Genomic DNA, 26,607 nt, shown 5'->3' with positions numbered 1-26,607 from the left:
ATGGGATTTTAGTTTTGGTTTCGCCGCGCGTGGAGTCGAGACTTGCTCTTCGAGGTCAGCCGGTTCGGCGGCGCCGTTGCGCGAGAGGTTGTAGACACGGCCCTGGAGACTGCTACGTACGCGTGTCGTCGTGACGCTGTCGGCGGCGGAAACGAGCGTTTTTTTTCCCTTGGAGACAGAAATCGTGACAGTCTTATTATTCTCTAAAACAATGGTGTGAGGACGCGCCCCCTGGTACCACTGGCAGCGTTTCTCTATTAAGTGTGCGACGTTTCGGCACATCGATACAACGCTATCGGGAAAAGTTCGATATGCGCGCAGCGCGCTTGTTTTGACAGGAGAGAGTTGTTCATCAGGAGATTCGGCCGTTGTATCTGTAAGTATACACTGCGCTGACGTTTCGCACTTGTTATAATTCCGTTCTGCTTGCTTTCCCAAGGAAGAGGAAAATTCTCGGAAGTCAGAGTTTCCTTTTAGCTCTGAATCACTGACCCATTTTGCTGTCGCCTAGTGCTTATGTGGAGCTAGCTTCGGGCGGGGTGTTTTTACGTATCTAGCTTTGGACTATTCGTCAGCTGGTCATTATATATCTGAGGCAAGTACACGTGCGCTTACTAAAGCACAATATTCGTATACATACTTGTCTAGATATGCTGCTCGAACGGCACGCTCTGTTGTGCATTTATGACGGTTGCCGCTGCCAGGTGGGCGCCCGGTAGCTTTTAAAAACATGAGGATTTAAACTCGATCCATGGAAATGTACATGCATGCGCGATAAGGTACGTACGTAGTACGTCTCTTGTTTTGATCGAGTCCTCGATCCTTTCGTAAATGACGCAAGTGTAACCGCGGTACGCCGTTTGAGCGCTCTCAGATGCGTGGACGAATTGTACTATGATGCAATTGTTGTAAATTGAATTCATTGAGTCCGGGAAGCCTGCTATCTGCTTCCTTTCATGCAGTAATTCATTTGTCAATTCGCGGATTACATTTATTTTGCCCCACGTATAGATATATTGCGTATGGGGTCTTTTAATTAGTGGCAGTAAATGCATGCAGGTGCATCCGCGCGTGAGGGCATGCTTGTCAGACTTCATAATATATTTTGTATGCAGGTTTGGTTTTATATATATATATATATATATATATATATATATATATATATATATATATATATATATATATATATATATATATATATATGGCTGCTTTAAAGAGCTGAGTTCCGGTTGGAGTCAGCTGGGAATTGTTCCTTGACAACTGCCTGCAGTCTAATGTGCAGCCAATATCTTTCAGACACGGTGACCAAATCGGATGCCGCACGAGGTCAGAGTACGTGGTTTCTCGGAGCTCAGTGAGGGCCTAGCGCTCGACTTTGTGGAGCCCCTGCCAGGAGAGCTGACGTGCACCTCCTGTGGAGATCTGGTTGGCATCCTGTGGCTGTCACCATCGTGCCAACACCATTTCTGCACCCACTGCCTCGAGGTGCTCCTGGGCCAGGCGAGCAAGTCTACCTGTCCGGTGGACCAAGCGGAGATCTTTCGTGGACAGGTCAGAAACGGCGCCTTTGCCACAGGGAACACAGCTACGTTCTAACCAGTATTTGTTTATTTTTATTTATCAAATTTGTCTCGCAAGCTCCAAGGTTTGGAGCATTGCATAAGAGGGCCCGGGATTACATAAATTTAATGGGTCAACAGCAGGAGCCCGATTAAACATTGTTAAGCAATATATAGTGCTTATTGACTATTGGCATGGGTCACTAAAAAATAAGAACATCGTCATACAATAATTACTGACACGTTATAGTCGGATTCAACTCAACAACAAAGCAGCAGATTTCCCTCAAAGTAAGCCAACCAGCCAATGGCATTGACACATTTTCATGCTGCCACGGTTAACCCCCTTTCATCTTCCACCCCCGTGATTTCATGCTAGCTGGTGCAAGAGGGTTAATCATAACGCCATGAAAACCAGTCGACGCCATTGGCTGGAGGATTTTCTTTGAGGGGCCTTTGCTGCTTCATTCTTGAGTTGTATCCGACTATAGTAACTGAAAAAATGGCTGTTATTTTGTCTATAAGAGTAGCTGGGTCATAGATGTTCACAATGTGCTCCGAAAGACCAAAGCGGATGAATTGAAAGCAGTGGTTCAACCAGGAAGGCATCTGAAGCTGAAGGGTTCTCCAGACAGCATATGAGATGTGGTAAGATTGTGCAAGAAGCAGAGTTGAATGATTGGCACTGTAGATTATATTGGGAAGTTGGGAGATAAGAGAAATCGATCAGTCTGTCATTGCAAAGTAAGAAGAGAGATCAATGGTTTTATGTTTGTTTCACTTTAATGTTTTTCTGTGCTTACAGTTTAGAAGCAAACAAACCATCACTTGTACGTGAAATAGAAAGCTCTGTTCCTTGTCGGCATAGCTTCTTCGTAATGAGCTTGTCTTTTTAAGTTCATGATCTCGTGGAGCTATCCGTGTTTTGCAACACAGTGAAATCTCATCAATTTAAACTTGCCTTATTCGAACTTCCTGCTTGTTTCAACCAACACATTGGTCTTATCAACAGTGAGCATATTAAAAACTCTCCCCTTACTTCAAACTCAGCATAATTTACTAATTTTTGGTCCACATCGAATTCAAGTTATTAAGTGCCAAATATCTCTCTAACATGGCCCATGGTATGGACTTTCTTCACTTCCAGCTCGTCGAGGACACATCTGTTCAAGACAAGGCATCTCAGTTTCAAGTTTGGTGCTCGAACCGTAACCAAGGCTGCACTGTAACTCCCCGCATCTGTGACCTCAGGGTAAGTAATAAAGCAGTGAACAATAAGGATCATAATACTTCATTTTCATTGTCTTTACATTAAGGCAAACAAAGTGGTGCAAAAGGGTTAATCATAATGCCATGAAAACCAGCCTTTTATGTAATTTGATTATAATATATATATATATATGTATAAAGCTGTGTGCGTCTGAATGTATATATAGTTTATTACACTTAACGAACACATGATTGTCAGGAGTGCATATCAGTTTTCAATGTTAGAAGCTTGTCCATGTTCTGGCCCTTACACCAGCCTGTACAGCAAATTGGGACAGGCTGCCAGAAAAATTTATTTTAAAGGGTTGTGTGAGGCTGCTTATCATGGGGGATTTACTGCAGAGGCCTCACGAGTGAAGCTGCACAGGACCTGAAATATTCCTGATGACTGGCAGCACTGCTGAGGCAGTGCCAAAAAAAAGTTAGCTTGGGCAAACAGATAAATTTTTTAAATGAAGCAGGAATCACGAAGCTCATTTTTTCTCTCCATGTTTTGTGGTTCATCAGAATCACCTGAGGCAGTGCAGTCAAGGCGCAATGTCTTCAGCTCCCCCCAGCGATGATGCCAGTGGCAATTCCTCAGCTGCCGATGAAGCTTCAAACACTGCCGGTGGCAGCGGTGATTCTGTTGGCAGTCCAAGATGCTGGATGGCTGACTTTGGCTGCGAATTTCAGGTCAGTGTAACCAAACGCACACACCTCATATTCTATTGCCTTCACATTTGCCTCCTCCTGTTAGCTTCGGTAATCACTCTGTTCTGTTCATCATGGTGCAAACGAATATATTTAAACCTAAGTTATACCTTTCTTACTCCTATAATAGATGCACCCATTACTTCCCACTGAGCACTGAAACTTCCTTATACATCCTGGGAATGTTTGGGATGTCCTCTCGACGTCCAGTCACATTTCAGTGTCCATTGGGTTGTTTGTCAAAATGTAATTTTTTTATAATATAAATTTTTGTGAATTTTTAAGAAAAAAAAGTATATCACGTATGCTAGTAAATGACATATATCTGCAAAGTTCCGACCGCGAGAGACAAAATTGGAAGCAACTTGGAACAGGAACATCTGTGTAAACAGAAGTATTCACTCAAGATCCCCCCCCCCTTCCCCCCCCGGTATAGATAGTTGATCTTATTGGTGTTATGTGGCATGAATTGTTCTGATTTATGCATTGAGTAAAAACTAGTTTCACCCATCAAACATTTATAACCACACACGGGTGACTATTTCGGAAACATAAAGGCTAGCAATGAAATGCCTGAAAGAGCATCTTGATTCACCCTGCAACTTGTCTTCTCAACATATGCTTAACTATTTTGATGCACGGCCAACTTTATAACTGTACGTGCATGCATGATGTTTGAGATTACTAAATATAACCAAAGTTGAGTGAAAAATAACTGCAAGTCACATTTTCTGGTGCTTACCTGAATTCTTCACATGCTGCAAGGCAATGCCATAAGGACGTATGAAAGATAAATTCCTCTACTCCAATGTAGGGCTCTGCTTCAGAGCTGGAAGCTCATGAAAATGACTGGCAGCAACACAGGCGGCTGATTGTGACGCGCCTTGCTGAGTACAGGCGCAACTTGGAGGTGAGCGCATTGTTTGTGCATACTTGCATCTGCCATTCTGGAGGTCATTTTATCTAGTCATGTACAGTTATTTTCCTCGAGTGAGCTCTCATTAATTTCAAACCTGCTTAATTCAAAATACAGCTTTGTACTTGTCAAGTGCATTCAAAAGACTCACCCTGATTCAAACTCTGCCTAATTTGAACAAATTTCGGATCCCCTTTGAATCCAAATTGTCAAGAGTCTACTGCATGTAAAGAAATTGTTATGATAGAAACATTTTATGTGAACTGGTTTTGATGAAATTTTCCAGGAATATAAAACTGGCTGCGACAGTTTTCAGTACAAGAAAGATTTCTTTAGCGTTAACATACTCACTTTCTATGACCATTTTCCATGTATGTGTGGCATCGGTATAACATTTCATGTCGGGAATGGAGCTCGATCGCTTCTGGTTCACCCAGCTCTCAGTGCAGTACAAGCTGGATAATGTGCGATGGTGCCCATGCAGGACATCCAAGGGGAGCGAGACATGCTCCGTAACCAGGTGAACGAGGTGAATGCCGCCCTGAAGGGACTGAACCTTGGATTTGAGCACCACTGTGGCCAGACCACGGTAAGTCTGCCCACGAATTGCAAAACTTGTCGCATGTCACTGTGGCTTGACCTGCCTTCTAGTGGGAGAGTATGCATAAATATTATATTACACCTGCTAACTGAACTTTGAGAGCCCATTAATACATGGCTGGCTGCTACAATTTCTGCATGATGTTTTTACATCGTTCTTTTGGACCAAGTGGTAGTAGTGTACGATTTTGGCAGGAATGTTACTCCAGTTCTTTGGCACCAATACAGAGAAAGAATGCTAATTCATAAAAGGTAATAAACAGTTTATGACAGTTATTGTGCTGTCCTGCTGCATGGCCTTCGATGACTGTGTTTCAAACTGACAAGCAAGTGAACAAATTAATAAATAAATGGTGTGCATGATGAAATCTGTATGAGAATTGGAAATCCAGGAGATAGGCTACGCTGTTGCGTCGCCGGTGAATCCAAGGTCAATCCGGTGTTATCAGGCCCTTGACAACACCCGGGAAGCCAGCCGACAACCCGAAGCTTGTGCCTCCGTTCTGATCTACATAGCGAGGATTAAAGCAGGAATGTTTGGCAGCGTCTTCGTGCAATTTTTGTTATTCACTTTCAGCAATGACAGTCAAGAATGTTTGTTTTCCAAACTTCAGTCGCAAAACCTAGTGGTTGTGTAGGCAGGATTTAGTGCTAATAAGTCAGTAAGCATATAAGTTATAGCCATTCACTACAGCAGAAAAAAAAAAAGTATTTCACAATGCGTCCACATTCTCTTATGCAGGGCATGCAGAATGAATTCAGACACCGAATGCAGCAGGTGGAACAGCGAGTGGCACAGCTGGAATCTCAGGGAATGGCACCACAACACCTGGTAAGGCGGAGGTGATTTCTTACATGGTTTACTATTTAGCACACTCATCTTATATTGCTTGGCAAATAATGAATGATGATGATGATGATTGTGGCCTTCCCTTTGTAACAAGGTTCGCTTAGAGTTCAGGTCAAAGAAGTTCCAGTTCCATAGTTATTGATTGTTTCAAATACTCTTCCAATAAAAAAATGCAGTAACTTGCCTTCCTGTAAACTAAATAAGCCAACTTTGGGAAATCATGGTGATATGTATGACAGTGTTCTGGTTGTTGTGGATAAGTGCTTTAATTTTTGTCCGTATTTCTAGTTAGTAGGTGTTCAGAATGAATTTCTGGGAAAAGGCAACATTGTTTAAAGACGACTAAGACTTCTCTCTTGTTCTAGTTCAGGCACAAAGCTGGGTCCGATATCTTGCTGTAGTACTTTTCATCTCTTTGCCTGTATGTGCACCTAATAAAACAGCGTATTTTCATGTAAATTGTAATTCTTAATTATTTTATTATTTTTTTTTCATGTTCTGTATCCTTTAGAGTTCAGCATCTGGCACCCTCAGACCAAGTGCCCCATCAAACTTTGAAAGTATTGGATTTTCTAACCAGGTAAGAACTTGTTGGTACCTATCCATTGTGATCTTTTTAAATGCCCTTTGCTCCAATGCAGTTCTTTGATGTGTGAGCAGGAAATTTCAATTGGCAGGTATTTACGTGCGGGTAGGTCCTGATTGTGAGATCCGACCATATCAAGGAAGCAACGGTTTGGTAAGGCTGTTGCCAAACTAAATAAACTTGACATAGACATTTAGAATTGTATGTAACTGTTGTATATAGTGTACTAAAATATGGTGAATTTTTGATAAGCAGGTTCATGAGGCTCAACCTCACCATATCAAGGAGGTTAATTATTTGGGTGCTTGCTGCAACCACTGATACCAGGTTGCTTTGCTTCCTTTGTGAACACAATTCTGCCTAGTACGGAGTTTCTAATCTTGCATGCCATCCTGCCTGTCTGTCATTTTTACGCTTGCATATCTGGCTGTCACCACCACATGATGTTATGAATGTTCAAGGATACAAACTTTCACATTTAGTAAGCACGATTGTGGGCCCATTTTAACAATATGAGCAACTGTAATTGCTCAGAATGGGCCTAAACATGCTGGGAACAAAATGAAATCCAATTACATGAGTCCGATTATAGCTTCCTCAGGTTCCAGTTGTGTTCTGACCCGTTCCAATTGGAGTACGCCTCTGCTCACTGCAATGAAAAATGTAACCCATCTCACACAGATGGGCATGCTTCTTTCAAGCTGTCTTGACATCCTTTTGCCCAACGCATGGCCACCCATGCGCGAAAGGATTAGAGAGCTGTCGCACAACTTAGCAAATGAAAAACAAACATGGCGGTGGCCTGAGGTAAGTGAGAACAGGTCCTGATGTTTGGCGTGGGATGCAGCATGCCTGCAAGGCATCAGCTGCCCAGGCTGCAACCTCAGTACTAATGTGGGTTTGGTTATTTGGCCGCTGAAGAAATGAATGGAGGTGTTCAGCATCGTTAACCACTGCACTCGCACGATTGCATTAACTTTGGTAGGTGGGGGGATTCATCGCTTGTGTCGTGGACTGTGCTATGCACTGTTCAAAGCATGGGTGTGGTATATTGTTATGAGGAGAAATGGAGTTGTTAGTCGCACATTTTGCGTATGCCTGAATTTGTTAGAGTGGTGGTGGCAGGCCTGTAAACTATCTTTTGAGGAACGATGGGGCATGTGTGGGGTGGAGGGGAGGTGTGTCCAAATTCAGGAATTCTTGTCTCGAAACATTGTGTCTCAGTTTTAATTTCTGGCTACATTTTGCTCTGGCTCATTTCTGGGTAGAGGAAATGACCCAGTACAGTATCTCAGCTGTTTGGACACCATGTAGAGAGGATAAGGACCCTGACACAGAAATTTTAATTAGCCTACATAATCTTTAGCTTCTCTACTCAACAAATCATGTGACATCAGTACACATTTCAAGTCAAAAGCAAATATGACTTGGTTTCGGGTGTGTGCATGTATTCTGTGAGACAAAGTTCTGGTTATCTAGATTAAGTTCTGTGGTGCTTGTTTTTCAGATGTCAATGGCTCCCACAGAAGCATCGATGTCTTCTATGGCTCCGCCCGGCCTGTCGGCAAGCAACGTGAGGATATTCATGCCTCAAACCTTGCTCGTGAAGCATGCACTGTCCACATTTTCAGAATCTGGCATAACAGTGATAATATGCCTGAAGAGGCTAATATGACTTAAGAGCCTAATTTTTGCTAACAGAAAAAGATTAATGTTTAAGAGCATTTGAGTTATGCTGTCAATGGTGGTTACATTCTTGCCCTGAGCGTGCTTTAACTGAGTAGTTACTTTGCACAAGGATTGAAAGCTGGGCTGTCTGGTTATTCACACATGTTGTAGGACTGTACGCGGAAGACACATGGGAAGATTTCTGTGTACATTTTTGTGTCGCAGCAGTCAAATCATCCTTGAGCACATTAAGGATTTGTGATGCAGCTGCAGTTATTTACCGTTAGATGTTGAATTGATTTTAAAAATTCATTGTTAATGTTTCCGTCACTTAATTCTCCGGAGCTATTTTATGCCTTAATATAACGAAGGTGCAGGTAAATTGAAATTTCAGCATGCCTTTAACATTACTGCAACTTGGTCCGACTGGCGTCATACTTTAACTGCCAAGGCATAAGCGAAGTCGGCCCAACCTCATCTTCTCTTCCCGCCATGCAACAGGACGAAGTGGTGACCCGTCCTGACGGCCAGTTCCGGTGGCTACTCAAGGAGTACTCGCGCAGCAAGCGCCACCAGCGCCATGGCACGCACCGCTATGCCTCCAGCCCCATCTTCTGCACGGGGGTACCGGGCTACCGACTTCAGCTTCGGGTCCACCTTAATGGCATGGGCCAGAGCCGCAAGGGACGCTTCATGGCTGTCCAGCTGGTCCTGCTGCGGGGTCCCAATGATTCCGAACTCCCCTGGCCATTTCGACACAGGGCAAGTGAAGACCTCGTATTTACAACCTGCAGAGAATGTCTTCATGAAAATGTAGGATTTGCATTTGCATGTGCTTATATCCCTGGATTTGAAGAGGGGTTGATGTCTTCTAGTGTCAGCTGTTATAGCTAGACCCCTTTCCCAAGATGTGGTCGTCTGCATGAAGCCATGTCTCATGACCAACTGCCACACACCTTTGTCATATGTCATCACATAGCTAGTTGTGATGACATGACCTTGTCATAGTCGCAGTGAGATGACTACCATGGTCATAGTCGCCTCATCAAATGATGCAGTGGTCCTGTGGCATACGGTCATGTGGCTCATTCATCAACATCTTCCTACATATGCGCACAGCTGACTCGAAAACTTGTATCATATGATGCAAGTGCCCATTTAATGTTTTGGAATGCTAAAAATAGCTGTGTAAATATTCTAAATTTTTGAATAGCAAATCGAATGACCTGCTATTCGATTCACTGAACAAATTAAATAGGGCAATTTCAAAGATATTTGAACCAAATTGAATATGTTCTAAAGCTTTCAAATAGTTTTCTGAGATTGTTGCTTAAAAAAACAGCCTTGTCAGACGCCGCTTAGCATGCTGTCACGACTGGTCTGCGTGGAAAGGAGCATTCAACGCCACAGTGTGGTCTATTCGTGTGGTGGTGTTCATAACACTCCTACGTATGGCTTCCAAGATTGAGCAGTATGGCAGGATTTAGCCAGGTTTTGCATGTAAATCTGTTTTGTATGAATATTTACACAAGTAACAAATAATCATGCAAAAATTTGATTCACATTCGGTTCACTTCTTTCACTATTCAGTTCTTATTCCATTTTTCAGCTACATTATCGTATCCGATTCAGTAGTAAGGCCATACTATTTGTATTCGATTTGGCTTTGAAAAAGTAGTACTATTAGGTACTATTCATACACTCCTACTAAAAGGTGACCTTGGTAGCGAGACCAGACACCCTAATGGAACACTGACCTCATAGCTACACTACCCACAAATATAACGAAAAAGGAATGCGGTCACTCACCAGGTCATGAAATTCAAGACAAATACGAGGTTCCCTTTCGAGGTTCCGAAATGTCTTGAATTTCATGACTTGGTCAGTGACCGCATTCCTTTTTCTTTAATCCAATGCCTGACCAGACGAATTTTCGTCAGACCATTGATTATGCCACAAATATAACGTGCTACAAATGGAAAGTACACCTTTAAGTAACCGTAATTCAATAAACATTTGAACGATGCATGTATTTCGTCCATGTTGTTTCATACAGCGCTAGATAGCGGAAGCACTGTCACAAAAGAAATTAGCCCATTTCCCAGAAAAAAACATTACAAAATACAGACTACAAATAGTGCATAGTCTACAAAACGGTGACTAGCTTTGTCACTCACATTTATACAAACCCTACCCGATTATGATGTGCTGTTTGGCAACAACCAACTTGATGGCAGTGACCAAAGCTGCCATAATGCATGGGCTGCCATCACATCGACAATAAAAAGCATTCACTGCTAAATTATTCCCTCAATCATCAGTCTGGTGACCCATGTTAAACGTTTAATGTATTTCTCGTCATGTTTGCAATAGACATTTTCGTGACCTATGTATCAACAGGTCTTTGCTAAAACTGTCCACATGCAGGTCACGGTGGCCTTGGTGAACCAAACTGGCCCACCGCACATCAGCTACACCATAAACGACCCCAGCTTCCCACGGCCACAGGGCGACCACACAGTGCCTTACGTCTGGCAAGAGTTTGTCGCCATCAGCGACCTCGAGGCCAGCCCCGGCTTGGCTTGGAACGACAGCCTGCTGTTTGAGCTCTCAGTGACTGCACCTTCGCCGCCACCGCCAGGGCTGTACCCGCCCCTGTGAACATCTCTATGCTACCGTAGGATGGGTTTTAAGCTTGTTTTTAAATGTATTCTCTTTATTCCATAGCTTGCAAATGCCTTTAAACCGAATACGGGTGAATGCAGGCAATTTATTAAGGTTTTTGAAAACTTATTTAAATTGAGCTCATGGCAACAGACTTCGATATGTACCAACCCCTGTGAGCAAAGTTGTGTTTAAGCTCAATAAACATCTACTTTTGAGCTGGGACTTTTGTACTTTTTGGAACCAAATTCAATGCATGTATTTGTTCTATGTTGGTCGATACAGTGCTCGATTGTGGAAGCACCATTACAAAAGAAATTATCCCATTTCCCAGAAAAAAACATTACTATACGCGGAATAAAAAGATCGTCTACAAAATTGTGACTAACTTAGTCACTGTTGTGCATGTAATACCCATAAACACAGTCTAACAAACTGCCATACAGGTAAGCCTTTGAGCGAGTGCACTTAGATTTGCCATGTTGGAGTGTCACTTTGGCACTGGAACAGCATTTGCCACATTTGCAATGAACTTCAAAAGTGCACCCTCTGGTACAATTCAATAAGCTTTCAGTGCACCAGCATCCTTGGTTTGAAGTGCACGTTTTTATCCCATCATGGTAAAAAACAGCAGCTTAGTTTCGTTAGCTTTACTACTGACACTACTTGGACTAGATAGTTCATTCACATAGACATTAGTTGGGATAGTGTGTAGAATCTCTCGGGGGCCTCGGGTGCAAGCCACCGCCTCTGCACATGCTGCCAGCTGGGCCGGAGTTGACTGATGGTTATGTGTGTTTTGTATACTGAAGCAAGCTTGTAAAACTGTGTGTCACAAAAATCTGCCTCACAATTGGCCGAAAATTGCACAAGGGCCCTCTTGTTGACCTGTCAGAGTAGCCTTATTTTGGAGTCAGATTAATACCCCAGAAGGTAGGTCGCCTGCTCAGGTGCAGCAGTCTAATGAGCTCCACAGCATTTAGCCAAACACTCTGGGTTGTGGGCGATCATACGTTACAACAGACTGTCCATTACTTGTCCTCCACACTACTGGTAACTGCCCCTAGTAAATTTCCACGAGTATATGAACTAGTTTGTTCTCTAGTTAATGACCCAGTTTCCCAATCATGAGCTTTCCGTAGCTTGCTGCATTTTATTTGGAGCTGTACTAGTCTCCAGTGGATACCAAATGTGCCTCTTCAGAAAGGAGCACACATCCATCACAGTCTGATTGCTTGGACCTTTCATTTGTTTTTTTTTCTTCTGCAGCCCTCCCACGTTTTTTTTTTATCCCCAACAATCTTTGTTCATACAAAGCATACAACACAGACAGGAGATGTTGAAAAAAAACATTAGCAGATGTTAATGTTTCAACATGAGGAAGAAACCAGTGCACTGGCCAAAGAAAAAGACTGCAGAAAAAAGGTAGCGACTTATGAAAATTTTATTTGTTTTTTCCTTTTCTGACAGCAGGCTGCACTTGCTCTCCGCAAGTTGCGACACATGATAAATGCCCAGCAGACGACGATTGTGCGCGCAACCACGACCACTTTGGCAGACAACACTTTCTCTTTAGCACTGCACAAACAGACCGTCTGACCACAAAATGCGGTTGTGGGTCAGCGAGCAAGTTGACCACGCTCTTGCACAAGTCTTCGCACACCACTTCCAGACAACAACAACAAAAAAACTGCTATGTCAAATGACTCCCAAACACACCGTCCACAGTTTGCAAGGTAAAAAGCGTGGCAGAAATAAATACGTAGTGGGCCCGTACAGAGTTGCACATACGATGCAGGGAGGCACGAATGCCCGCAGCAACAAAGATGCCGCTTTTTTCTTTTTTTTTTGCTCTTGAGACCTTCAGAAATAAACTGTACGTCCTGTAGAACCATTGCACTAAACCTCCCTCATCAGAGCACTCCAGTGGTCCCTTAAATAATAAAAAATAAAGAACGAGCCAAGGAAAAAAAATAGCACAATGTCGAGAGTACGGCACCCTTGGTGTAGTAGCAGCAAGAGAAATGGCGCAGACAACTTTTTTTAAATCTAGCAAGCCACAACCTGTGTTGAGATGCTGCTGATGAGTTTTTTTAACCGGGGAAAGGGGGGGATCAAAAGCACTTATTAAACATAGATGGCGCTGCTTCCGTGGTGAAAAAGCCCAGTTTTCTCTTTCAAGGAGGCCGACCGTCACAACGGCATGTCGCGGAAGGTGGACAACACGTCGAAGAGAGACAGTCGGAACCGACGAAGACACTCATCGCAATTTTTGTACGTTCAGACGACGATGACGACAGAGATCAGGAGGCAGTAATAGAAGGGGAACTATAAAAAAAAAAACTATTCTGGGAAAACCATATGAGGTGGAGGGAGAAAAAAAAATGAGAATATGGCAGAATTAACAAGTTGGAAGAACTACAACGCCGCATTTGAAATGAATGGAAGAACTAGTGATGCAGAAGGAACACTAACAAAAAAATTTTTCTAAATGGGGGAAAAAATACAAGGTGGGGTAGGTAATGCAGGAGAGGGTGGAACACCTGGCAGCCAATTTAAAGCTCGTCTCGCAGCTTCTCATCATCCTTGTCTTCGTCCTCTTCTTCCTCCTCTTCAACCTGCAAGAAACATCACGTTTATTTCAATGCTTTCAAGGCCTGTAAAGAATGCAGTGCCAAGCAAGCCTACTGGATTTGCTCACGTAATTTGCGCACTTTTTTCTTTAAATTAAAGCTTTAAAAAGGGGGGTCCGAACTCTAGATAGGTCATAACGTGCAATATATACTGTAGATTGCTGCCTACATGCCAAACCCCACAACTGCCAGACCTCGTTACCAAAAAAAAAACTGATGCAAATATGAGAAATGCACTCCTGCTCCACCTGACATTAGGCACTTCCCCACGGGATTGTACGATTGTACGCGCACAGCTCAAAGCATTAAGTGCACAACAATACGACTGCACAGCCAGAAGTCAAGGGGGTAATGGAGATAACAGGCGATCTTACTGTGCCCTCGCGCGAGGCCTGGCTGACTAGTGGCAAACCGAACAGGGAACGATTCGACAGTTTGGGATTCCGACGTGTGCTGGAGGTTACTGAAAACTTGCTCTTGCAACTGGCGGGAAAGCGACCACCAGCAAGAGAGGGCCAGGGAAACTGTGTGCAATTCGTCCCCTCGTCACTCGCACCTTTCGCAGCTACACGTGGTGGTGCAGCCACTCCAATCTTCCTAAGCCTGCCTTGCACGCACCCATGTGCATGCCAGTGGTCTGGCACAGCTCCATCAACCAAGTCTACAACAATTACTAACTACCGAGCCAAGTGCAACTAAGCGTCGCTTAGACTGAACCTGGCGGCTACAAGCACACACAAGCCATGAGATTAGCTGGCCAAAGAATAGCTGTATTAGCTTGTCATGCCGCGACAACGCATTTGAAATTCTGATGCTCACAACCAGACATGCAACATTCGGTCTGCCAGCACCCTAGCCGACGCCTAAAACTGAACACCACCAAAGTCCAACCCCGAGAAGCAGAGAGCTGGAAAGCCCGAGCTACCTATTTGCGCAGCTGCTATCCATCAGTGGAACAATACACAAAAACGAGTGCTCAAGCACCAGACAGAGAGAGACACCTTTGGCCTACTGCTCGGCACAGGGGAAAGGGAGCAAGGCACCATGCAGGAAGGAAAAAAAGGATTGCAGGTGCACATAGCAGTCTAAGCACACATAGTTGTTTGAGAGATGAGCAAACATACACGCAGCCAAGTGCTGCTCATATTTGACGAACAACGCCTAAGTGCTGCGCTAACTTGGGCTACACGAGAGCAGTTGCGGAGAAGAGAGAGAGAAACAGAATTTAGCTGTCATTTAAAATCCGCTGGCATGCTGCTCTGCATGGGGAAAGAAATTTGGGAGAAGGTGGAAGGGGAGCAGTGCGAAAGTAGTAAGATGGAGAAGACGAAATGTGGCCATTAAATGCGCACTAAGGTGCATCGGCGAGTGATGATGTAACATATGAAATGATGAAGTGCATAGTCCGACAAAGGGGCTAACAAAATTCACTGTGTGAAGAATGCATGAGAGGAACCTGCAAGGTCAAACTGAGCTTGTCAAGATGACCAATGTCATCTAAGTATCAAACAAAAAGTGCATTGCATGTCTCTGCTGCGTAAGGCAGGCTCAGGCACCTAAAACACTATCCATTGTTAGAGGTGCTGGGGAGAGCTCGGGAGGTGCTTACCTGCTCGGGAGGTGCTTGGCCGTACTCTCCGCTGGTGTCAATGAACTTGGACAGCCCCTCCAGAGTCCGCTCACCGTTGTATTGCACAGCCTGGTGCAAAAAGAAAGCGTATAATTAAGTAAATGAAAACGATGACGAGACCAGGGCAAAGCATCAAAACGCACAGGTGGTGAGACACCTGCAGAACATGCAGAGGCAATAACAACAAATTGGCATTTGGCAATTCCCGCATGGGTCATGGAAAGCTCGGGTGCAGTCCTTACACGGATTTTTGTTTTAATATTTCCTTCGGGAAAACACGGGTGCAGCCCTTACACGTGTTTACACGGTATATAACAGGAGTTAAACCAGATTGAAGCAATTACACTAAAACCTTGTTAACATGTGCTCTGTTCATATGCTCAAAATTGCAGACGATAAAAATTTCCCAAAGAGCTAGTTTCTTGTTCCAGTTAATATGCTCCCGGATAACATGATTTCCTGACTGCTAGATTCAAAATTTCTGGAAATTCTGGTCATAATTGGTTTAGCGCCCAAGCACACATGTGCACACATACGAGTGGGCCGTACATGGGTGCACGAGAAATGAAGAGCTGAATTTTGCAGTGGCAGTTTTCCCGCCGCGACGGCTTCTCTGCAGTGCATGTTTGCAAAGGGGAGAAGCATCCAAAATTAGACTGTGCTAAGCTGCAAGTGGGCTGTGCCTGTAGGGGACGCTACATGATGAGAAACGCAGCTGCGCGCAGCTACGCCGAGAAATGCTGCTACAGACGGCCGCCACGGTGGCTTTCCCATGGTGCATTAATAAAAGGAGGCGACGCACCTAAAAGAGATGAGGAAGAGTTGCCAACTACTTTCACCATTGCCACTGATGGATCGGATGCGTTGCGAATTTCTTCCACGATAAAGAAGCTGCTTACACCTTCGGCCAAAAGTGCTAATCCACATTTTTATGAAGTGAAAGCGTTCATTCAAAAGTACCACATTCAGCAGTTATATTTTTCAAAATTGGGCAGCTTGGAACGCACCTTTTCCCGGATAGTACTACATTTTTTCCCCCTCCATATTTGAAAACAGTTATAAAAAAACGTATCAACGAGGTCTTACTGTTCTTCCTTCAATGGGAATGCAGGCAACAGCAACGCCATGGAAGATAAGGTACACAAATGTTCTAATGACACTGACTGCTGCTCTTGGTCAATGGTAAAGCTAATGTGCACATCTAAACCTAAAGTATCCCAGATAAGCAGCGTTCTTCCTCCATGATTGGTTTATTAACAATCCCGTCCCATTCTTCTGGAGTATGAAGCCTGAATATGCAGCAAAGCTATATGAAGGCCTACGCACGAGGGCCTTTAGCGAACGCCGTCACATCAAAGGCCTTTCAGGTAAATACATCCACCACTCACCTCGTTGGTCTCCTTGCGGTACAGCCTGATGGTGGGGTAGCTGCCAACCTTGGTGTGCTCGAGCTCGTTGGCAGTGGCGTCCATCTTGACGATGAGGATGTCCTTGCGGTCCTTGTACTTCTCGGCAAGCTCGTCATAGATGGGTGCCAGCTGCTTGCAGTGTCCACACCACGGGGCATAGAACTCCACCAGCACGTCCTTGGTCTTGTCGAAGACGACCTCGTCGAAGTTCTTCTGCACGACCACCTTGACGGCATGCTTGTCCCAGTCGTCAGGCAGGTCCTGGGAGAGCAGGCTCTGCTTGATCTTGCCGTCCAGGACACCCTGCACGAAGGCCTTGATGTCGTCGGTCTTGAGAGAGTTGGTCTCGGGCTTGAAGCGGGTCATGTCGCCCTCGAGCTTGATGAACCTCATGGCGGGAGCCTCTTCCTTCTTGAGGCCGAAGAACTCCAGGATGCGCTCATGGTCCTCGTCATCGATGTCAATGGTCACGAACAGAACCTGGAAACGGGAATGGAGTGATGTGTAAGTACGAACCAGTTTCAGAGCTCCACCATGTAGAAACGAGTAACAAGGATAAACCTCCCGATTTTTTGTGCAAGTTCATTCAGGAGAATGAAGTGCACATGGAAATGGTAAAGAGTGGAATATCATTACATGATCCGTACAGGAGCAAAGGTTGTCTGGAGGAGCAAAGGTTGTCTGTGGGTGTTTTTGTTGTTTTTGCGCTGTGGTTAAGTCTCAAGAAATTAACCAAAGTGCTTTTATTAATGCTTTACGCCAACGTCTAACCATGCTTTATGTCGCAGCTCATTATCTTCTCTTCTGTGCATGCTCATCACACATACTAAACTCTTTTGGGGACCGTTAAATAAAACAAAGCAGGAGATCAACAGCAGCAACGAAAAAGTTTACCTTGTGCTTGAACTCCTTGGCGGCCTCCCTGAAGTCATCCAGCAGCTGCTTGAAGTCTGCGCTCTTCTTACTGATGAAAAGCAGGTTGTGCTGACGGATCTGGCCACTGAAGACGTTCTGGGCACTCTGAAAACGCATTCAAAAGTAAGGCTGTCAACAAAGTATTCGAGGCCCACCTAGAGCTTTTACAGGAAAGGCCAGCAAAGAACAGTTAGCGAAATTTTTTAAGAGTGGTGTACAGAGTCCATCAGTTAAGTGGTCATTATTTGAATAGGCAATGCCGTGCTACCCTACAATACGGGATGTAGAATGCAGCATGCTGTTCCCAAACTTCAGTACCCAAGTCAAATGAAAATGCACACCCAAAGTGCTTTTTGGATTCTGTGCATTTGCAAAGGCAGCTTATTTCATTGCATTGCCTAAGTCAGAGGGGGCCTGCATTAAACAGCTCCCTAATACGAAAGAACTTTCATCCTATGCATGTCAATGCTCTGCTAAGATTGTAGTGCAAAGGTTCCACTATACCCCCTGGGGTAAGGAGCCCTTGCCACAATCGACGAGAGCCCCTAGATCCCAGCCTCAAAGAGCCGGGCAGCCACTCCGCCCCTCCAACCGCAGACAGAGGACATCAATGTCGTCTACTTCCTGCCAAGACCCCCGACTTATCATGGTGATGGTTCCGGCATAGTACTTATTGCAACCATTACCAGATGCCACTAAACGCTCCAAATCTAGACAAACAAAATTAGGCAGTGCATTAACACTAACCTACTAACCTACAGCTTTACCCATTGAATTCATTGACTTCGCAACCCTACTCATAAAAGCTGTGAAAGATCCAACAACGTCAAACGGGATTATCTGTGCACAAAGCAAGCTTTTCAGGGGGCTTGACATAACACATTGAGGCAGCATACTGGCATGAAAATACTTACTTCGTGTGTGAATTCAACAACCAGTGGCAAGCTGTTCAGCTGAACAAAGTTCTGGACATTCTCAGAGGTGACCTCCTGGTCAAGGGTGTTCTTGCCCTCGTCAAACTGCAGAAAAGAAAAAAAAAGGAAAAACTTATTTTACTTTGGAGAAACAGAAAGCTCTACTTGATTAGCATTTATGCTTATCAAGATAGCTTCTGATTCTATGGAGGTTTAACGTCCCAAAGAGACTCAGGCTATGAGGGACGCCGTAGTGAAGGTCTCCGGAAATTTCGACCACCTGGGGTACTTTAACGTGCGTTGACATCACACAGTACACGGGCCTCCAGAATTTCGCCTCCATCGAAATTCGACCGCCGCGGCCGGGACCGAGCCTGCGTCTTTCGGGTTAGCAGCAGAGCGCCATAACCACTGAGCCACCACGGTGGCTCTTGTCAAGATAGCATGTGATCTCGTGAGTCAAGACTTCGGCAGCCAAAAATCAACGAGACCTGTCACTGCAGAAAATGCACATTACATGCCCATAATGCTCATTATTCACGAGGCCTTGGAGCTTTTAAAAATGTAAGGAAATCTTCCTAGCCAGCAGGCTGTGTGCCAATGAATGACTTTGCATGCAGTTCCTATCATGCAAAATGTGGTTGCAATGCAACAGCTTTAGGCAATGCTATATCATGCATACATACACGGTGTCGCCCATCAGTGACCAGCAGAATGCATTAGTTATCAAAACACTTCTGACATTGTGTGACAAGTGGCAGCACGTGCAAATAAAGGCAAACCGAGAAAAGTACAGAAATGACAGCAAATGAAGCAAGGTGCAGTAATGACCTTCTTGAAGAGCATCACTCCATCCTTGTTGGCACCCAGCTCCTTGTAGATGGCGTCGTCTGAAGTGATGGCAAAGACATGGCGGTCGACAGCATCCGCAGCCTTCATGAACTGCTGGGCCTCCTCGCTACTGTGGTCCTTGAAGAATCCAACAATGGCCACCTCTGCGCTGTCCACAAATGCCTTGGCTTCATCAACGGTGCTGAGCGTCTGGGCCGCAGGTCCGGTCTTCTTCTTGAGCCAGCGGATCATCTCCTCAGCCGTGCGGCCGCCCTTGTACTCCAGAGGCTGGCCGTCGCGGAAGAACTTCAGTGTGGGGTAGCCATGGATCTCGTGCTGCTCGGCCAGCTTGCTCTCGACGGTGGCATCAACCTTGGCCAACTTGATGTCTGAGCCTTCCTCCTCAAGCATCTTAGCGGCCTTGGCATAGTCAGGGGCCATGGCCCTGCAGTGTCCACACCAGGGGGAGTCTGGAAAAAGAATGTTAAAGAGTTAAAAAGGCACCAACCGAATTAAATCCAGATACCTTTGAAGCACAACTTCCCAATGTGTAGACACAGCAAGCCCAGCTCACAGTGCAAGTGGTGCCATATTCCGCAAGCCGAGTGAAGAGACGCCAAGCAGTTCACTTGGCACTCATTTAATTCCTCAAAGGCCTCGTGTTGGGACGCCACAAGAGGGAGTGAGCATTACCTTTAGGGCCACAACAAACTGACACTTTAGAATATTTGCCAGTAACAAATGCAAAAGTCATTTCAGGAGACATGGCATGACCCTGCACTGTCAACCTATCTGTCAACCTATCGTCAAATCTATCAACCTATTGTCAAAGTATTTGTACCGAATACAGGCAAAAATATGTAGAAAATTTTGAAAACAGTGCCAGCAACCAAAGTGCAGCCCCTCACAACATGAACATTACCACTAAGCAAGCTTATGTAACACTTGATGCCTCTAACAATCAGCAGGGTGCTGTTATCAAAACTTCACCCGGAATGGCTTGTGTGAAAGCCTCGTGCATCCATCTACCGGGCGTTTGCGACCATCATGACCATCAGGTTTACCCGCCCGAGCAACCAGCGACGCGTATGGTTCACCCTCAGACTAAGAACTGTACAATCAGAAAAAAAAAGGTGGTATAACCGTTCGGAATGCACTAAAAGAATAGACCTAGGTATAGTTTCCCAGTGCAGGTCAGAACAGGCTGTGATAAGTGGATTGCAAGAATGTGTAGGTTTACACCGTGTTTCTGGTCTCAGTGTGGCCGCTATGAAATCAGTGCACCCCATATGTAGATCTTAACAAGTCATATGCAGCTGCAACGGCACAGCATTTTTACATGTGCTAAAGGGTCACTGATGACAAAAGCATCACATTTACATTCCCAGTAAACTCCAACAATTAGGCTTTTTGTGGTTTTGATGACATAGGTTCACACATTTCTCTGCCGCTTGGATTCCAAATTGTGACGATATGGTCAAATGTGACAACCTTATTACCACTTGCTGGAGCAAGACCTGTAGTTTAAGCAATAATCCACAAACAATGCTCAACGAGTTGTGCAACACCTACATTTACAACATACCAATAAAGTGCACGTGACAGCCAGAGCGGATTATGGATTGCCATTAAACAAACATGGTGCAACAAAGTGGAGGAGCTACAGGGCATGGAACACGAAGAATTTATTGCTGACGCGTTTTGTTCACATGTGTCGAACTCCTGAATTATTCGTAAAGCGCCGTTAGGAAAAGAAAGACGCCGCGCCATCAAGGTCATTAAATCGCGGCAGAAAAAAAAAAGTGAGCAGCAAGGGAAAGGATGGCACGCGGACACCCGTTTTCCTGGTCCCACGTCATTCATTACTCTCGAAGAGGCGGCTAGTTTTTTTTGGTTTTGGTTTTTTGTGGTGGCGGTGGCATGATATTACGCGGGCACGGTCAGTCCGTGTCAAGAACGTGATAAGGTGCCGCAACTTTCACAGCGGCCGGATAATCTCTCACGTAGGCGTGTGCGCTTCAATGACAAAACCCGCCAGGTCAGCCCTTCTCGTCCTGACATAGTGGCCGGCAAAAGGGCCGTGCCGGCGATAACGTAGCCACTGCTTGTCCGGCGAGAGAGAAAAAAAAGTAATGCCGCGAGCTGACTCTGCTGCCACGCGTGGCCCGTGGTAGGCCGGTCAACGCACTGTGAAGTCGGCGCGCCGCAGCAAGACCGGCCCCAAGTCTAGCTGGTGTTGCCCCAACTCGCCGGACATTGTAGAGAGCCGGCGGCAACAAGCGCAGCTACAGTCTACACCGCGGCTCTAAAAACGGCACAGCCGACGATGCGCAACCGACGTGGACCAGTTGACGAAGGCCAGGCGGACAGGCCGATCGCCGGCCGTGTGAGCTTCCTTCTGGGATTAACGACCGTTTCTATTCCAAAACCGTTGACACCGCCTACGCTGATTGCACCAAGCGGAGTACGCTGCTAACGAAGCAGAACTACTGTTCCGCTTCCGTATGGCGCCGCGCCTGGCACAACTGCGGGAAAAACCGCACAGCTGCGCTTCATCTGGCATACTCACAGAATTTGACAAACACATTCTTGTGGTCCTTGATGCCTTGGTCGAAGTTGGTCTCCTTAAAGATGAGAACGTGCTCTTCCGTCTCGTAGTCCGCGCAACTGATGGCCGCTACGCAGCACAGTAAAGCGAGGAACCTTAAAGAAATCATGCTGCAGTCCTTGGGAAGAGTTAACACTACAGATGAACGGACTACGGGACAATGCACACACCACCTCCCCGCACGAGTGACAAGCGCCACGCTATGAACGTGGCAGGACCGACTCGGCGTTACAGTGGCTGGAATACTAAAGTGTGATTACCGCCAAGCGGCTCCTACGGGAACCACAATGCAGCCTCATGATGCATCCGCGAGGTGGCGCTCGCCGTCGTTTACACGTCAAGCTGAGCGCATGGGAGGCCTATTTGCCGGCGTTTTCAGCGCTTTTTGGGTCGTTTTGAGTGGTTTCCGTACGCTGTGCGCTTTTTCTGGCGTGTTGAAAATGTGCATGTGACGAGCCGACGTCAAAGCCACTGTTTTGTGCCCGGTTGCACAACCGGGTACAAATCGTGCAAAGAGAAGTTGTCGCTTTTCGGTGTGCCCAAGGACGAGGAGCTTTCTCTGAAGTGGCAGAGGAATATCCCAAGAGCCGACAAGCCCCTTGTACGAAACGCCGCTGTTTGCAAGCTTCATTTTGATCCTCAGTTTGTGTCGCGTCATTTCGAACACAACATACAAGGTAAGACGGTACGTTTGGAAAGAAGCAGACCGGTCCTTCAGCCCGATGCCGTTCCAACGAAGTTCCCGAACGTGCCTAAGTATCTCTCCAAGCCCGTGCCCAAGAAGAGAAACCCAAAGAAGCGACTGGACCCTCAGGTCGTGCCTTCGAAGAGGCGGCGAACAGTTCCGCAGGCCAGCGACGTTTCAGCAGAGGCACCCGCATCTGCCGAACTGGACATACTAAGAACTTCGGATGCCAGAAACGTCACCCTCCCATCAGATAAATGGGGAAAGCATGTTTTTTTTTTTTGTGAAGAGCCGCTAACAGTGTCGTATAGTGTGTGCCTGCCAGGGCCGAACATGGGTCTCCTCCATGCTCAGAAGCTTGTTTTGTTCCGCAGCGAGGGCACCGCTGTCAAGCATCAGGTGTTCGTCCGGGGTGTGGAACTCACGGCGATAGACGAGAAATGTGATCCAGCGTCCGTGCTGCAGGAGGTTGACAGCATGCAGGTTTGCGCAGGAGCGGGGTTACTGACTGAGTTCTGCCATGTTAGCTGCTCAAAAATGATAAAATGGAGCGAAGGCTTTTATCACATACGGTGCAAAGGTGCCGTCAGTGAAAATGAGATGCGGTGCGTCGCCAGCAAGTATTTGAGAAGGCTTCTTATTAATCAACGGTGCCGGGAAAAGAAGCGAAATGTCAGTTATGATTATGGAAAGAAGTTGAGGGCAAGAACCGAAGCAGTGAGACGTCTAAGAGCCAAAGTAAAAAGCTTGGATCGAACCATCATTCAAATGAAGCAGGAGAATGAGGATATTGAAGAAAGTACTGTGCTAAAAAAGATCGAAAAGCTTCCACAAAAACAAAGAGTTGCAATCATGCAGTGTTTTGAGGCTGGAAGCCGCAAATCTGTCAAAGGGATGCGCTATAATCCAGAGAGGATGCTAGAATGTATTATAATGCACATGAAAAGTGCACGTCTCTACGAACATGTACGAAAACAAAATATACTTAAGCTGCCTAGCCGCACTTGTCTCAGGAAGTATATGGAGAAATACGAAAGCAGATTTGGATTCAATGCAGCAGTGCTTTCTGGCATATCAAGAAAAACGCAAGAGATGACTGAATTTGAGTGCCATGGTGGCCTCATTGTCGACGAGATGAAGCTGGCAGAAAACTTCGCTGTTGCAAGCGGCTCTGGTAAAGTGCACGGGTTCGTTGATCTTGGCCCCTACACTCCTGAGGCTGACAAGACAGTTACTTGTGACCATGGACTGGTTATTATGTTTCAGCCTCTTTCAGGATCATGGCATCAAATCCTTGGTGTTTTCGCTTCAAAGGGAAATGTTAAAGCACCGTTGCTCTCGAAGATTCTTTTGGAAGCTGTGCTGCTTTCTGAAAATGCTGGTCTTAAGGTTGACTACGTCACCTGTGATGGGGCGTCATGGAATCGGGCAATGTGGCGCAATTTTCGCATTTCGGCAAGCTCAAAAGCTATCAAACCATCGACAGCCCATCCTTGTGGAGATGACAGACGCCTTTTCTTCTTCTCCGACTTTCCACACTTAGTAAAATGTGTCCGCAATGGCTTCATCAAGGCAGGCTTCAAAACACCAGAGGGGCATGTGGACGTAAGGCCGATCAAGATAGCCCATGACCATGACAAGTGTCAAGTCACATTGAAAGCAATGCCAAAAATAACTAATGTCCACTTGAGTCCTAATAACTTTGAAAAAATGAAGGTCAATTTGGCATTCCACCTTTTTAGCCCACAAGTTCTGCATGACTTGTTTTTGTACAAGAACGAAATTGCAGATTCCTGTGACCACGCCGATGCTACAGCAAAGTTCGTCGCCTTCATGCATAATCTGATCGATGCAATGACATCGAGAGTGCCATCAAGCTCACTCAGGCCGAACTCGAAAAAAGAAGATGTGTTGAAAAAAGCCCTTGCATATATTGATGCGTGAGAAGCGAACACAGGGCCTTCAATGGCTGGTTTCCTGTCACCTGGTACTGCCGAGGGGCTTAGAGTAACTTTGAAAGCCACTCTGGAACTCTTGGCCTACCTCAACGAAAAAATTGGCTACAAGTACCTTTTAACTTCAAGGCTTAGTCAAGATGCAATTGAAAAGCTTTTTGGCATAATACGCCAATTTAATGGCTGCAACGATCACCCGACATCGGCCCAGTTCCTCACAGCAGTGAACTGCCATAGCTTTTATAATCTGGTAAAAGCTCCAGGTACTGGGAATTGTGCAGGTGGAACGCTCGAGGCTCTAGTTGGGACAGCTGAATTAGCAAGCCACGTCGACACCCTGCTGGACTCGGGAAAAACTGGATGAAGCGTCTAGCATTGGCAGACCTCTCCCACCACTTTAGCAGCCGATCACATATATCCAGAGCAAACAAGCGATGCCAGACTGGTGTACTACGTGGCAGGATATGTTGCACGACGAAAGGTCCTCGCAACAAAATGTCAAGATTGCTTCGATGCTCTCCTTACACCACCAGAGAACGCAGAGAAGCAACTTTCATCCTTCACAGCATTCTGTGACCAGGGCGGCCTGCTGTATCCGACACGTGAGCTATTTGCTTTTGTTGAAGCATTGGAGGATTCTTTCACCATTTGGTTTAGCTGGAACAAGTTGCACAGAGATAGCATCACAGAGATTATGCAGCACATGCAAAAAATGCCACACGTTGGCTGTGTTGCCCACAAGGAAGCACTGACTAGCAGTACTGTAAAGTTTTTCATCATGACACGTCTTCACTTCTACACAAAGTCTCTGGACAAAGACCGCACTTCCACAAGGGAGAAGAAAAAACATTTGAAACTTATCAGAACAACTTGAGGACCATGTGGAGATGCGCCTTCAGCTATGTCTTGTTGAATGTTCTCTGAAGTGTGTTTTGTATATTACTAGTCTACCTGAAACTAATGTGACATTTAAGAAACCTCTAATTACCATGAATTTTGTTATCAGGTGAATGATTTATTGTTCATTGTAAAATCAATAAACAGTTCCAACAGGAATGTACAGTAGGGACCATATGTTTTCCACTTTTATTTGCATGAAACTAATCACATTATTTGGATGAATCCAGCACAATACTTATTTTACAATTAAATAATGATCAGCGCTCAGAGAAACATCTAGTTATAATTTCATACGCGTTGGACATCCACTTTAATTCAAGCCATTTCTTCAATAAGAATCAATTATCACGAACGCGACTACTGCATTCATGCTGTGCAAAATTTTTTTCATAGAACTAGTGTAAACGACAAGCCGATTTTTATGGCAAAAAGTGCGAGTGCGTGAAATATCCTATTCACGCCCATAGCACGCGGTGGGTGCATTTGGCAGTCTTCTGAGCGGCAAAGTTGAATCGTGATAAAGAGCGCCACTGTGCAGCGTATCGCTACTGTGCTCGGGCAGTAACTAGAGCGCAACTACCGTGGCAGGAGTGAGCAAGTTTTATCGAACGAAAACTGATGAAAGGCGGAGATATAGTAATGTATCGTCACTGCCATTGTAGCATGCAAGTGAACGCATTGCAGTCCGGATATACTAATTTATGAACCGAAATAATCACTGCAAATTCGCATTTATAGCGCGAAACGCAAAGCACGCCCGTAGGAAGCGACGTGTAAGCAACCGCCAGCGCCGCCTCGCGGTTGCATCGCGGAAGCACACGCGAGCGGCTGCGCCTTCGGCACACTTCCCCTATTCCAGCCACTGTATCGGCGTCACGGCGCATGCTCAATTTATGAGAGTCGCCATACTCGTGTTGAAGCGCCATTGGCGTAGCCCCGTCACGTGATGTGATGGTGTTGCAATAAATTTGAAAGTAAAATGTTAAAAAAGATTTTTTTTTGTGATTCACAAAAGGTACGCAATGCTCTGGGCAGTCCTCGAGCGTGCCGCTTCTGTACAATTAAATGAACTGACGTGCGTTATTACACATGCAACACTGCATATTTCGTAGGCACTCGAAAAAACTGCGGGACGCGAATACGCCGCGCGCGCGCGCGCGTTTCTCGGTTTCGTTTTGAGATTGCCCTTTTTTACAAAGTTCAGTTCGTCGTCAGTTGCGTAATTTGAAAGTTTATGTTTACACTCGTATTGTTAAGAAACAAAACTATATCTTATTTATTATATTGAATTAACATTAAAATATTTTATACTTTACAGTAAC

At 45.4% G+C, this 26,607-nt stretch overlaps 3 protein-coding genes across 4 annotated transcripts; 2 read left to right on the top strand and 1 right to left on the bottom strand.

Annotated features, from left to right (window-relative positions):
- The first annotated feature begins 44 nt into the window (after positions 1-44).
- On the top strand, positions 45-11,030 carry LOC144100857 (TNF receptor-associated factor 4-like). 2 transcript variants are annotated; one of them, XM_077633746.1, is made up of 11 exons: positions 45-376; positions 1,297-1,551; positions 2,707-2,811; positions 3,336-3,503; positions 4,336-4,431; positions 4,922-5,026; positions 5,780-5,869; positions 6,399-6,467; positions 7,981-8,046; positions 8,643-8,903; positions 10,569-11,030. In XM_077633746.1, the coding sequence occupies exons 2-11, from the start codon at positions 1,315-1,317 to the stop codon at positions 10,800-10,802; spliced, it is 1,431 nt and encodes a 476-aa protein (XP_077489872.1). In that variant the 5' UTR covers positions 45-376; positions 1,297-1,314; the 3' UTR covers positions 10,803-11,030. The 2 variants fall into 2 exon arrangements, with proteins under 2 accessions (XP_077489872.1, XP_077489873.1); XM_077633747.1 differs by lacking the exon at positions 3,336-3,503 and having other exon boundaries at positions 238-376.
- Positions 11,031-12,231: 1,201 nt separating this feature from the next.
- On the bottom strand, positions 12,232-21,976 carry Pdi (protein disulfide isomerase). The gene is made up of 7 exons (XM_077633745.1): positions 21,707-21,976; positions 19,138-19,607; positions 18,307-18,411; positions 17,372-17,497; positions 16,457-16,957; positions 15,048-15,137; positions 12,232-13,423 (listed from the first exon to the last, which is right to left on the bottom strand). Exons 1-7 carry the CDS (start codon positions 21,852-21,854, stop codon positions 13,361-13,363), a joined length of 1,503 nt encoding a protein of 500 aa, XP_077489871.1. The 5' UTR covers positions 21,855-21,976; the 3' UTR covers positions 12,232-13,360.
- On the top strand, positions 21,906-24,608 carry LOC144101688 (uncharacterized). The gene is made up of 2 exons (XM_077634822.1): positions 21,906-21,997; positions 22,103-24,608. Exons 1-2 carry the CDS (start codon positions 21,906-21,908, stop codon positions 24,372-24,374), a joined length of 2,364 nt encoding a protein of 787 aa, XP_077490948.1. The 3' UTR covers positions 24,375-24,608.
- The last annotated feature ends 1,999 nt before the right edge of the window (positions 24,609-26,607 follow it).

This window comes from Amblyomma americanum, chromosome 8 (genome assembly GCF_052857255.1).
Source record: "Amblyomma americanum isolate KBUSLIRL-KWMA chromosome 8, ASM5285725v1, whole genome shotgun sequence".
Taxonomy (NCBI): Eukaryota; Metazoa; Arthropoda; class Arachnida; order Ixodida; family Ixodidae; genus Amblyomma; species Amblyomma americanum.
Note: the sequence above shows the minus strand (reverse complement) of the source record. Positions and strands in the feature narration are given on the sequence as shown.

Coding starts and splice junctions, on each gene's coding strand:
- LOC144100857 (XM_077633746.1), top strand. CDS start 1,315: ATGCCGCACGAGGTCAGAGTACGTGGTTTCTCGGAGCTCAGTGAGGGC. Junction 4,432..4,921: donor AGTACAGGCGCAACTTGGAG/GTGAGCGCATTG, acceptor GTGCCCATGCAG/GACATCCAAGGGGAGCGAGA. Junction 8,047..8,642: donor CCGGCCTGTCGGCAAGCAAC/GTGAGGATATTC, acceptor GCCATGCAACAG/GACGAAGTGGTGACCCGTCC.
- Pdi (XM_077633745.1), bottom strand. CDS start 21,854: ATGATTTCTTTAAGGTTCCTCGCTTTACTGTGCTGCGTAGCGGCCATC. Junction 19,608..21,706: donor GAATGTGTTTGTCAAATTCT/GTGAGTATGCCA, acceptor TTCTTTTTCCAG/ACTCCCCCTGGTGTGGACAC. Junction 13,424..15,047: donor GCCAAGCACCTCCCGAGCAG/GTAAGCACCTCC, acceptor TGTTTCTTGCAG/GTTGAAGAGGAGGAAGAAGA.
- LOC144101688 (XM_077634822.1), top strand. CDS start 21,906: ATGCACACACCACCTCCCCGCACGAGTGACAAGCGCCACGCTATGAAC. Junction 21,998..22,102: donor AGTGGCTGGAATACTAAAGT/GTGATTACCGCC, acceptor AGCGCATGGGAG/GCCTATTTGCCGGCGTTTTC.